We start from the raw sequence: 14,289 nt of genomic DNA on the forward strand, positions 1-14,289 counted from the left end.
TGTGTGTGTGTGTGTGTGTGTGTGTGTGTGTGTGTGTGTGTGTGTGAAACATTGCTAATTAAAGAAAAAGAGACCATAAATTTGGAAAAAAAAAAAAAAAAGGTATCACAGGGTATTTAGAGAGAGGAGAATAAGGGGAAATTATGCAAATATGGTACATATATATGAAACAGAAAAAGAAGAATTGCTTTTCTATCCTGTAGCTTTTAAGAGATTAAAATAAAATTAGCAAGTATAAGCTCTGATTTACAGCCCCAAAGACATTTTATAAAGGGAAATGGTCTGTGTTTTTTTCATATGAGTGACTGGTTTAAATGTATTCTTTTGGTGAACTTAAGAGTTCTAACCATTTGACATTGCTGGATTAGTCCTCTCAACATAACTGGTGAATTATTTACTATGGCAGACTATTGGCACTGATGAAAACTGTCAATCTTTTGGATAGAAAAAGGAAAAACTTCATCTGCTCATAATTTAATTTCTTTAGTCATATTGTTTTCATTTATTGAAGAAATTTGTTAAATTTGTGGAAGAAAGAGGATACCGAGATGGCTACCAATATCAGCCATTCCTACTTTGCATTTCATTGTTGCTTTACACTTGGACTTACAGATTTTGGTACATGACTTGACTTACACAGAGTTTTTATTGTTTTCCTTTTGTCCTAGTTATTATGAGACTTGAGTTTCTGAGTCTCAAACCTTTCCGTTATTCCAATCTAAGCCCTTTGGGGTACCTCCTCTTATCCCTCGACAGCTGTTTAGACTTCGCTGCCTTCTTGCTTTGCTCTTCAGTGGGTTCTCTCTGGCCTGTCCAGCTTCACTCTCCTGTTTTCTCTGCTTTGAATCTCTTACAAACAGAAGGAGGTAAGCTCTCATTTGGTTTACGTTTTTGTCTGTAGTATGCTCATCAATAGCTGCCCCAGAACAGTTCACTGAGAAACCACCTGGCAAACCCTGACTGATCCCTCTGTTCATGTGCTTCCCTAGATAAGCTGTAACACACTTAAGGTTGGGCAACTGTTCTCTCATAGAACTTTACAGTCTTTTCTCCTTCTTTGATGGGAACGATCGTTGACCTGAAGACAGATGACAGTCTTCTCTGTAGTCCTTCATAATAAACTGTTTACTTGATTTACCTCACTTTATATACATTTTATTTTTCTGCCATATCATCTATGATAAGGTATGATTTTTTTCTTAGTCTAATGACTTACATCACCGAAATTTAGACTTGTCTGTCTTTAACAATGTCTTCCTGTCCTTTCTTTGTGTATTTTCTATCTAAAAAGTATGTCAGTTAGATATTTGACATTTTATACCCATCTATGTATCTAATATCTACTTAGCTATAATGGTGTATTGGTCTTATTTTCATTGTTATTTTGTTTATTTGGGGAAATGTTCCTGACTTTTGTTCAACTACTCAAGAATTTCATTTTTGTTTTAGTTTTAGTGTTTCATACCTCTTTTTTATGTTCTACTTTTCCTCTTAAGTAATTAAGAAGTCAGACTGAGCAAATAGCTCAACATATAAAGCAGTTGATATACAAGACTGAGGGCCAGAGTTCAAGTTCCCAGGACCCATGTAAATGCCAGATAAGTATGCTGGCCCACCCTTAATCTCAGGAAGGAGATAATCAGAAGACCTTGCCAGTAAGATACCTAGACTAGCTGGCTTTAAGTGTATATGTATCTGGTTCAGTAGAACTTCCTGTGATGGTGGAAATGTTCACATAGATATGGCCACTTAACACTAGAGAAAGGATAGCCTAGAACTGGTGACACTGGATATCTGAAGAATAAAATTATATCCATATACTCTACCCTGCATGCAGAAAATAATTCAAAGAGAATAAAAGAAAAAAGAATTTAAAAAAGTTACAACCAGAAACACTAAATTGCTGTAAGGAAAGATAGAAAAACTATTTCAAAATTTAGGAACAGATAAAGATTTGGGGAAAAAGACTTCAATTCCTCAGGGAAAGTCCTATGAATTAACAAATGGTAGTACATGAAATTATCGAGTTTCTATGCAACAAAGTAAACTATCCACCAAGGAGGAAAAATCCCATAGAATGGGAGAAAATAATTGTCAGCTGTACTTCAAGCAGCATGTTAATATTTACAATATGTATTTTTTAAAAAACTGAGAGTTTTAAGTACCATGATCTGGAAAGATGGCTCGACAGTTGGAAGCACTGGCTGCTCCTGCAGAGGACCTAGGTTGGGTTCTCAGTACCCAGTGACAATTGTCTATGACTTCAGTTCCAGGAGATCGCCTCTGCATGAGATACTGTATGCATGTGAATGCATGTACATATGCATGTGATACACAACCATACATACAGGTAAAATACCCATACACATTAAAATGCAATTTTAACTATAGAGAAATAATCATTTCTGAAAAGTTCCACACAAGCAAAACTACCAGTCAGTCTAGGCTAATAAAAGGAAGATACCTTTTCAAACGAGCACACATGGTCAGTAAATATTTTAAGTAGTCCAAAACTTTTAGCCAACAGGGAAATGCACATAAATATTACTTGGCAAGTCCATCTGACTTCAGTTAACCAGACTATCATCAAGCAAACAAAAGACAGGATGTGAAGGAGCAGAAACACGTATTCACTGCTGGGATAGGGGTGGAGGTGGGGGTGAAAATGATCACAGAACCATGGAGTGTCAGAGTGATGACTTCCTGAAAACTAAAAAGTGAACATACGGAACCACAAGGTGACCCTGCTAAACCACTTGGGGCCATCCTCAAAGTGCTCTACATGCTCATACAGATACTTGCACATCCATGTAGATTGCTACTGTATTTACAGGAGCCAAGAAATGGGATCAACTTAGCTGCTCAACTCATGAATGAAAACTGAAAATGCAATACATATACGCAATGGAATTTTATTCAACTACAGAGAATACTGTCATTTTCAAGAATGATTGTTAACTAAAACGATTGTTAACTAAGCATGGTGATGTAGACACATGAAGGCAGATATTTGTGTTCTCGCTCGAATGCATATGCTGGCTTCGGTGTTCACATATATGTAACCACCCATGTGGGTTTAGGCCACAAAAAATAGAAAGAAGAGCATGAGATCATAAAAAGGAAGAGCTGAGGAACAGAAAGAAAGAAACAGGACATGTACTATATAAAACAGGAAGGAGAGTAGAAAGGAGGCCAGGATGGTAAGTGGAGAAAATTGGGATAGAGGCTTAGCCAAACAGGTAAAAATTGGGTTCTAAATTCCTATAATAGAACTCAATACCTTGCATGCTAACTAAAAATTAAAATAGAAAAGAATTGAAATGGGGCCACCTGACTCAGTAACTTAATCTTTATTAATTTATATTGCCACTTGTGACGGGCAGATACCACCACACTTGACATTGTAGCCATAAGGAAATATGGTACAGTAGGATGTTTAAAATATAGATGTAGCCAAAATATATTTTAACATGCTGTACCTGCTTCTGGTTGTCTAGATATCAAGCCAAATATATTTTTAAAAATTGCAACTAAGATTGTTTAAGTCCAGAGCCCCTCTGCTGTGTGAGCAGAGACTCCCTTGCCTTCTCTGGGTCAGTGTCTTAAACCACCCAGTGAAGACAGTGATCCCCATTATATGGTTTTGTGGAGTGAAGAAGTGGGGTGTTCAGAAAGTGCCCAGCACACATTGGACCCTCAGATATAAAGGAACTTCTATTTCTATTTTCCTAGGATGAGAAGGAGTAGGTGCTACTCCATTCAGCAGGTAGAGAAAGTTGGGTAAGACTCACTTACTGAATGTGTTGAAACAAGGAAGTCATACTTTAGCCAGGATAAGATTAGAGAGGCTCTTCCATTTGAAGAAATGACACTTTAAAAAAATTATGTCATCCAGACCATTGAGAGTCATTTTCCATGTTCTCTAGGCACTGCTGGGTTGTTGGGCAAATGACAGAATGGCTTGTTATGACGGAATTATGAGTGTATGAGACAGGAAGAAACACAGTCAGATAAAAGGGTTTTTTATTTGTTAACTGCTTATGAAACCTAACCATGAGTTTGTGTTTTAAGTTTTAATTTAATTATTTATTTTATAACTCAGACCAAAAAGCTACTTAAAGGGTCACAATGTTCTGGCTTGGCAAAATATTTACAAATCATTGACATTTTCATTAATCCTCAGAGAACATGATGTGGCCTTCTAATTTTGTGCTTTTGTCCTTAAGTCAGTTGAGTGTTTAAGAAAGACAGTCGTCACAGGGTAGTACACTGTGCGCCATCATATCATACATTGTTTTACATATTCAAACTACCAAAGACAAGTTTAAACTCCATAGGGCTAACCTCAAGCACTAGGGGATTCAGTAACTTGCGTAAGTTTAAGAACTAAAATATTTTGGATATGTATCAACACTTTTGAAAATAATCCAGGGATAATGAAGTAATATTCGTTAGGAATTTTCTAACCTAGTATATGTGAAAAGATCTAATTAGAGAAGTGTTTCTTCAAAGCAAAAACTCCTAATGAAAGTGAAAAACAGTTTAAAAAATTAAAGAAAGGAAACTCCAAGAAGCACTATGAATTTGCTCATAGATTCTGTTTGTTTGTAGGCATGAGTTCTAGTGAAGACAAAATCCTGTCTGAAGCACATGGTTGGAAAATTGTTAATGTTCTCCCAGGGCAGATTTTAACATCTCTCATTCCAATTAGCATTTTGTTAAAATGCAATTCCCAAAATGGTAGTGCAATTCCCAAAAAGGGTGGATGCTTCTAGAACTTCCCAGCTACCAATGGTTTCACATCCCAAAACCAGACGCTCTGTTCTTCTGCTAAAAAAGAAAAGGAAAAGGAAAGGACAGAAAAGGAAGGGAAGGGGACAGGAGGAGAGGAGAGGGGAAGAAATTATCTCAGTCCACCCATGTGACTTCTAAGTAAAAACCTGTGAATGGATGAGAATTGGGCTTCTCAGAACTGCCTCAGCTTTTCCTGAAGTTCAGGCTGAGCATATGTGTTACTTGATACATTTGTTGTCACGGAGATGATTTTTGTTTAATAAATAAGTGAAGTAAACAGTTACAAACTAGACAGGATAAACTTTACATGTATGAATAACTTCCTTTCCAACCCTACAATCTTCATCTTGCCCTTGGAGCTCTCTCTAATTAGACAGACTCATTGTTTTCACCAGGCAACAATTTTACCTAGGGAACACTTTATCTATTATATGCTGAATATTGTGAAAGCCTGGAGAAATGAGGCAGATGACCCATTTGGATAAGAAGAGAGGTGGTGTTGCTGGGTGATAGTGTGGGTTCAGAGATAGATGGGGGTACAGAGATTGCAAGCTACAGATCCAGATGTGCAAGTGCTTTTCAACTGACCACTTGTTATCAAACCTAAGTTAGCAGATTTGCTTGATTATGCCATGGGATAAAGTTGTATGGAATGATATAAGTTGAGAACACAGAACTGTGATGCCAATTAAGTGACAAGACTTCAGAAATGACCTTGTTACTTCATCTGTCCCCTGTTTAATTCAGCTAGCCTGGGAACTAGAGTACACTTTCATACATCTTCATATATTTAGACCAGTTCCTCTAGAAGCAATTGTATTATTCTTCTAATCACTTGCCCATGTCCAGTCTCTTACCAGCATTGTTCTGAGTTTACACACAATCAGTCCACGTGATAGCTGTGCTCCCTGACTTCCGGATGGTGACTATGCATGGTGTTAGGGCCACTGCAGAAGGCATGAATGAATTAGGTTGCTAATTCCTCCTTAAGTCTACATTCTTTAGTCTGAGTGCATGTTACCTAAGTTGTTATCTACATTCTACTAATATTTCAGTCTGGAAGAGTTTGGTGATCTGATAAGATTGCAAAACTCATCCCCGTAAACTTTCACCCTGAAATAAGATTATTTAGCCTACCTTTAAAATTGCCTGATACCACTTTATGTCTACTGCAGTCTATGTTATAGATTCATATCTCACCATCAGAATATTCTCTATTTTATTATACTCCAAATGTTTTGCCACAAACATTTCCTGTAAAAACATTTATAATTTTGGCCCAGGCCATCAAGTTGTTATGTTTCAAAAGTCAGCACAAAGATAGCATAATAAATGCATAACTGAGTGGATGAATGAATGAATGGCACAGAACTTCCAGGCTGAATTTCTTTGATTATATATAGCTCTAAAAATTGGGAGTAACAGTCATCACTGATGAGGTAAGTGCAGTTCATCAAGCAGTGTGCGATGCAGGGTGCACACTGAGGAGTAGAATCTACAGTGATTCTCTTACAGCGGTGCTCAACGGGGAAGAGTATAACTTTTCTTTAATTCAAAAGCAAAACTTAACACTGAGCTCTGTTTAACCACTTTTCCACTACTCCAGAGTAGCACTGGACTCATTTTCTTCCCTTAACTTTTATGAGCTTCACTTCTATATAAATTAGATGACAGAATCAAAGTAGATGACAAGCCCAGAGCTTTAGAATAGGGACACATGACTTGAATAGGGAACGCTGACAGTTCTTGCAGAAGGCCCAGGTTTGGTTCCCAGCACCTACAGAGGCTTGCAAGTGCCTATAACCCAGTTCCATAAGATCTGATGCCCTCCTCTGACCTCCTAAGGCTCTATGCACATGTAGTGCACATATGGACGTGAAGGCATATGTTCACATTAAATCTGTATCTTTAGATTCTTAGATTTTTGTAGACACTCTCATCTCAAAGTTTCTTACTCAAACTCCTTACTTTAAACTTAATTTTGGTAGTTTCCTTAGGACCACATCTTTTTTAGAGGTGTTTTAAATATTTTTAAAGGTGAGAAGACATTTCCATGAATGAACACACTACTGAAAAGTCATTATCATCTTTGTTGTTTCCAGCTGAATTTAAATATGTGTAAATGTCAAATTCAGAGCCCGATTTCTTAATACCCGCAGCTTAATAACTTGGAATTTTACAATCTTCTACCATTCTCCAAAGAGAGACTGCGTAGAGTCTGACACATTCAAAAGTTAGTCAAAAATTAGTCATAGGAAGGAAGGCAATAAAAAGAAAAAAGTTCTCCTGAAATAGTTCTGGTGGCCACAGTGCCATGTGCGGGGCTTCTCTTTAGACTGAGATCAACTACTATTGCCTTCAGATAAAGCAATGAGCTCATAATGTTCTGTTTAGGTTCTGTCAAGCTCTGTGACTCAGTAACAGCTCCAAAATAAGGCAATGGCATTCCAATATTTTGGAAAGAAATTACTTCCTATTTAGTGGGAGTCCAACTCTATCCCAGAATATTGTCCACAGTCAAGAGATTTACTAAAACCAAAGGAGAGAATCAGATGTCTAGAAAGGTTACAGAGAGATCTCAGTGGTTAAGAACACTGACTTCTCTTGCATAAGATCCAGGTTTGTTTCCCCTCGCATATAGTGACTCACAAGTGCCTATAAACCAGTTCTATAATATCTGATGCCCTTCTCTGACATCTCAAGGTTCTATTCATACTTAGTGCACATTCTGCCATGAAGGCATATGGACATACATAAATGTTTTGAGAGAGAAATGGAAGCTGATACATCTTTCAATTTATAGTATCATTTGTTTTTTATAATATCATTTGTTTTATCAAATGATAGGGCATCTGCCATGACTTTATCCATAAATGATTGTAAAAATCAGTGTACAGCAAAGTAGAGAAATGACAAACCTCTCAAAATGCCCTTTACAACAATAGGCAGTGATGTGAATTGTCTGAGCCATTTAATATCATCCCAGCTGAGAGATGGGTCTATGGCTTGTGCCACATATTCAGCAAGTCCACTGTTGTCTCCAAAATTTCCCTTAGGAGAAAATGCCAAATCATTGGTTTCGAAGTTTTTCATCCTAGAATAGATATATAGAATAGGAATTAGAGACAGTTTATATCTGACTTGATACATAGAATAGGAATTACAGACAGTTTATATTTGACTTGGTGAAAAATAAGAAAAGAAGTCTCCCTTTCTGTAGTGTACTCAGCCACCTACAGGCTGATTGTCTGCAAAATTTCTAGTTTGGTATAGGAGTATGTTCTAACTGTGACCATCCAGTGATTTCAACTAGCCAACTAAAGTTTACTTTATGTAAGCGTGTCTTATTCAGACAAATCAGTTTTGATTATCAATATGTGGCCACATTCTAATGTTTTCTGTTTCAGTCAGTTTACAGCTACAGACAATAGACTGGATGCTATTTTCAGCCAGCCACGCACATTCAGCATAATATAAACCATTTGCCTTATGGTTTACAAAGGCCTTTTATATACTCATATTTGCACATTTCTCCTTTTGAAAATCTCTTAGAAGGTAACATTGAATCACCACAATTCCTGTTTTATATAGAAAATAGTAGCTTACTTGCAGAATGCGGTGACCAAGAATAAAACTAGCTCAGGACATTATTGGGGATCTGGCCTGGATTATTTGACTGCTAACCATATATTCTTGGCTGAGATATGTTGGGCTGTAGGCTTTGATGGAGATCTGGGAGTGTCTCTTGTTTCCCTCCTGTCCTCTCTGGTTGCCTTGTTACTGTCTCAAACTCTGCTCTTCCAGAGAACATTGACAAGAGCCTGACTTTCAAGTGATCACCAACTGTGTGTGTGTGTGTGTGTGTGTGTGTGTGTGTGTGTGTGTGTGTGTGTGTGTGTGTGTCTTACTGCCAGACTTTCATTACCACCCAGCAAAGTGGAAATGTCATCTCCTGCACCTCTGGGTAGACTCACTCTGAGATATAGCATGCATATGATCACAGAATATTCTCACCGGATTAGGTGCTTCAGTTGCCCACAGTTTAATCGGTCTTCACAAAATCCCCCTCCCATTGTTGCCTTCCTCTCCTGCTCATACTTCCCTATATGCCAGCAATCTTCACCTTCCGAAATACACTTGGCCAGTGGCTGTTTAGTCCCCAGGGAGCCACAGCCTAGACTGCTACTGCTGAGCTGTCAACTTCTCCTAGTCTAACTTGTTGTTCTACTTTGACCAAGTAGCTCTCTAACTCATGACCAAGACTACTAGTGGATCCTCTATGTTTGGTATCCTTTTCCTCACTCTAGCATGCCCTTCTTGGATTTATTTGAACAGTGACCCAAGCTAAAGACAAAGTTCATTCTGCTTGCAGTTCTGATCATATCCCATGGATGACTGGCAATGTGACCATGCAGATGGTCTCTTCCATGTGGCTTAGCAGGCTACAATCCTCCAATTTACTTGCAAACTAATTACATGAACAACTTCTCTTGAATCACTGGAACTCAACTTGCTCTCCTACACACTTTAACTGAGCTGTGACCCATTCTTATGTGATAACACAACTGTTGAATTCATCCTAGCTCATTTACCCCTCCACCATGTCTGCCATTGAATATAGAAAAGATCCTGGAGCCATGACTAAATCTGGATGTCTGAAGATAGAAGGATCTAGGAGTTCTGTTTTCAAATCATTTATAGATCTTCTTTTCATACAAACCTGGTTGATACTTAGTTTACACTTTGAGATACTTCACCTAAAATGACTAATGGAGTACTTAGGGAAGACAGACTATCCCAAGGACATTAATTTTCAGTTCCAAACAACCCTATCCAAGCCATTGTATCATGGCAACTTCTTCTGGACATACTCCTGAAGATTCATGGATATAAAGACATAAAGCATCCCCAAATACTTGACACCCATCTAGTTATTGGCGTTTGATGGAATGCCTGAGCTTATCCATTTGTCAACGCACTTAGGGTTATACAGTGTGTCACAGTCTTAGGTCTTCTATGGTCTCCTTAATGTGAATTGAATTAAGCTTTCTGTTCAATAAGTGTATTCTTGGGAGAGAAACTTACACTATTATGTCAACGATACTAAACTCCAAACATAAATAATATTGTTAAAAGAAAAAAGCACAATCTATCCCATCATCAGACATGAAGGGACAAAAGGGAAACCATCTGCAAGTATCCCTGCCCCCACTCCAAACAGGCAGCAGTGCTTCGGCAGGGGCGGGTGAAAGGGTGAGATGGATAGGAAAAAACAGAAACATGGATAAAATTATATAAATAACTGTTGTTATTCTTGGACTGTGCAATGCAGATCAACACTTGAATGAATGTTGCCTTACAGAAATCTCAGGGCACAATGAAGCCTTGTTGTTACTCTAAACTTTGTTCAAAGCCAGAAGCCAAGAAAAAGTTTTCAGATATCTTGACAGAGAACCGCGACGGAGTGTTTTACTGATGGCTCTGAAAGAAACTGCCAAGAATGCTATTTTTATTCAGATTGTGACATATATGTGTGCATATATATGTATATAATATATTACTAATATATATACTATATATACATATAGAATATATATACATATATATGTATAATATATTACCCTTAAACCTTAAAGTACCTTCTGATACTTATTTTGTAAAGAATGAAAAACACAACACCAAAATATCAACATATCTATTTAGAAGTTAATTTTCAGAATCCTGAGCTGGTAAATACTGCAAAGAGATCAATTTTCTTCCTTGTAAAGGAATTGTTATGCCTGGAGTGGCTCTTAGTATAGTTTATAATCTAACATAAAAATTAGCTTTGATTTAATAAATCAATATCAAGCGACGATAATAGTTACTAAAAAATATGTTGAAAGATACTAATAGTCTAATAAGAATGAGCATTGATGGTAACATACGATTTATAAATATTGATAATGTAATACTAGGGATAAAGTCACATCTCTATACTGAAAACTCCCAAAATAAAGTAAAACAAAATAAAAATCAGCTAAGTTTGCAATTTCATCAGAGTGTAAAGAGGAAGCAAGGTTCCCAGTTCCCAGGAGATGAGAACAGGCAATCAGCCTTTCTTCTGTGCCTAGGAAATCACAGTGTTCAGAGCGAGCCTTGGTCACTTCCTCCTCAGTGTGACCAAGTGCTCTAAAGACAGACCAGGGCCATAAGATTGGAGTTCCAGTCTTATTCAACTTTTCCCTAGTTATCGTATATTGGGGAAATACCATATGTATTGGGAAATTTCATATGCTGATTAAACAATTACATGCCAAGCACCTACTATTATCTGCAACTGTTTTAGATATTTTGTAAATACCAGTAAAGAAGAGAGTAAAAGGTCTCCATCTGTCACAGAAACAATCAACCTGTAAATTGTCAAGTTTGTTGGAATGTAAGTACAGTGCAAACTAAGGGGGGACAACGGGGTAGAACAGGAGGGAAACCAACTGGCACAGTCTCAAGTCCATGTGTTAAGTGTGGCAACAAAGGCAGAACTCATTGTAAAGCTACTATAAAAGTGAACTCAATAAGGTTACATTTATTTTGTCATTGCTACTGTAACAAATGACCACAGATGTAGAGATTTACAATGTTGTAAATTTGAGGGCTGACAATATGGCTCAACTGTGAAGAACAATGGCTGCTTTTCCAAGATCTATGTTCCATTCCCAGCACTTACATGCCATCTCCCAACCATCTATAACACCAGTTCCAAGGGACCCAGTATCTGCTTCTAACCTCAGTGGGACACCACACTACACAGATATACATGCAAACAAAATACTCATACACATAAAAATAAATTGTAATGTTACAGCTGGGCAGTGGTGGCACACACCTTTAATCCCAGTACTTGGGAGGCAGAGGCAGGCGGTTTTCTGAGTTTGAGGCCAGCCTGGTCTACAAAGTGAGTTCCAGGACTATACAGAGAAACACCGTCTCAAAACACAAAAACAAAAACAAAACAAAACAAAAAAGTAAACTTTATATGACCCAGCACAGGGGAAGGCCAGGGCCAAGTAGTGGGAGTGGGTGGGTAAGGGAGCAGGGGGGGGGGTATAGGGAACTTTCGGGATAGCATTTGAAATGTAAATAAAGAAAATAATAACAAAAAAAAGATTGAGTTAACCAAGCAAAAAAAAAATGTAATGTTACAAATGTATTATATATTTTTTCAAAGGTTAGAAAGACCCAAATGGTTTTCCATGAGCTCAACTTCAGGTGTATAGGGTTATCCAGTCCCTTTGTCTAGACAAGAATAGATTACCCCATCTGTCTTCACAGTGGACAGCCCAGCTCCCCTGGAGCACGTGATTCCAAACTGCTTTAGCATCTCAACTCCTCTCCCCAGCATGAATGTCTCCCCGGAACAAAAACCTCTTCGCTGCATACAATGTCTAATGTGATGGAACAGGGTCATCTCCCGTCTCCAGATCCTTATCGCAATCCCTTCTGCCAAGCTCACTTTTTTCCAAGGAAGGTATCAGGTTCCAGGGATCAGGTGTGGATGGACTCCTTTTGCCTGGGTGTGTATTCCTAACAATGATTCGCTCTTGTCACTTTTCCTTAAACTGTCTGGTACTGTGGAGGGAAGGGAAGAGACAAATCTTAACCCAAGTAATAAATCATGTCCATGGAGCATGGGCAAGGCAAAATGCCTCTGCCTCGCAGGCTCCAGAATCTGCGTGGTAAACTGGCTTTATTTCTGCTTCTTCCAGAGAGGAGGATTTGCCTTCTGTCTCTCACTTTGCATGGTTTGTAAAGAGCACACACGCATATGTTTTGCATATAGACCAAGTGGCTATTACCAACCCTCTGAACTCTATCTGCTCCCGGGTGCCAAGAGTCAGGGCCCTCCCCTCTATCTGCTCCCGGGTGCCAAGAGTCAGGGCCCTCCCCTCCACCCGGGCAGAGGAAGTAGCAAGGGCTGGAAAGAGCCAGGCTTAGCGACTCATTCTCCCCTGGATTTCCTGTCTCCCTCCCTTGCCAAACCTCACTTCTGAAAAGCAGGCTTCACCTTCTATGAGTCAGGTCAGTGCAAAAAGAAACTGATTTCATATCGTGCTGTTCACAGATGAATTGGGGGGCGTGGGGGGGGGAAGGAAGCTTCAAGCGGAAGGCTTGACCTCCAGTTTGTGTGCTCTGTCTTCTAACAGAGTGTGGATTGCTGAGGTGCTGCTGAGCAGGAGCCACTGACTGCCGTGATGCCTTCAGGACAAGCCCTGCCAGTGTGAGGCTCAGATGGGGTGTGCCCAGCTGCAGGATGTTTTACGTGTTCCCCATAACCTGGATGTGTTGCTCGTGATTTGATCATCTTCAGAACAGAACTGTGACAAGCTGGGCCATTCCTCTGAACACTAACAGCTGAAAAGGGTCTTTGTTTCATGGCTCTCCACATCATCTGGGCAGAAGTCCAGGGGCAAAGGAAAAGGGGGAGGGGGAGGGCCTGCATCTCATCATGTAGTCACCCTGCATTGAGAACCAAGGGGTCCCAGCCAGGATACACAACAGTATTCTCTTGCCCACAAGACTAGATGCCCATGCGTTTGCTACCAAGATCAGGAAGCACAAAGCAAACTCCAGGGTTCTATCACCATCACTGTTGTCAAGAGTGATGTCATTAGGAAAAGAGGAAATGGGACAATCCCTCACAAATGACCAAAGGGAAATGTGAGTGTTTCCTAGAGGAAACTGTGGCAGTGTGAAACTAATTATTTTAGAAAGTCTATAAAAAAGGCCGTCAAAATAAAGAAAGCTGGTATAGATTGCATAGTAGAGAAATTGGAAGTTGTTTGTTCCCTACATCATATCTAGGTAGCCTATTCATCAGACCTGTGGCCAAGCTTTACTACTAAGTCTTTCATTAGCTTACTTGAGGTACCACCTACAGAAATAATGTCCCCAAAATCTGTTTGGGAGTGACAAGCTTTCCCACTAATGACATCGCCAGTTGACAACAGCAATAGCAAAGTCTTATGTGTGGAACTTTAAAGTCTCTTAAGTATGTTGGTGGCCATGGTAAGTGTCAGTTTTGTGGTCCTTACACAGGCTGGGCACTCTTGCCCATGATGCATATGAAGTCACATTTCCAGTGATCTGTCTTCTTTATGGGAAAACCTGACCTGAGCTTTGCTTCTGTTCATTTTTAATTCTTTCAGAAGATGAAACAGAGGATGTTTACATGTGCCTTCCTTTGTTTGTATTCTTTTAGATTTCTTCTGTCTTTAAAGTCCTAGTTGTTCCAAACACAAACAAAATATGGACAGAGTGAGCAGTGGTCTCCGTGGAGTAAGCCTAGACTCCCTGGAAGGCATCTACAGTCACATAACATCAAATATCATCGACTAACACAAAGGTTTGGTGTCTGTTTAGATACATATAGTCCCAACGAACATCATACATGTACCACAAATGCTATGAAAAATGCAGAAGAAGCCCTTTTGGTATAAAATATGGAAAGAAAACAAT

General features: G+C 38.9%; 1 protein-coding gene across 2 annotated transcripts in view; it reads right to left on the minus strand.

Annotated features, from left to right (window-relative positions):
* Positions 1 to 14,289, minus strand: part of Hao1 (hydroxyacid oxidase 1) — a 49,756-nt gene that overhangs the window by 11,959 nt on the left and 23,508 nt on the right. For both annotated transcript variants that reach the window (XM_021193425.1, XM_029536657.1), the window contains exon 4: positions 7,713 to 7,888. In XM_021193425.1, coding sequence (XP_021049084.1) covers positions 7,713 to 7,888 — 176 coding nt within the window. The remainder of the gene's footprint in view (positions 1 to 7,712; positions 7,889 to 14,289) is intronic.

Source organism: Mus pahari, chromosome 3 (assembly GCF_900095145.1).
Source record: "Mus pahari chromosome 3, PAHARI_EIJ_v1.1, whole genome shotgun sequence".
In the NCBI taxonomy this organism is placed as follows: Eukaryota; Metazoa; Chordata; class Mammalia; order Rodentia; family Muridae; genus Mus; species Mus pahari.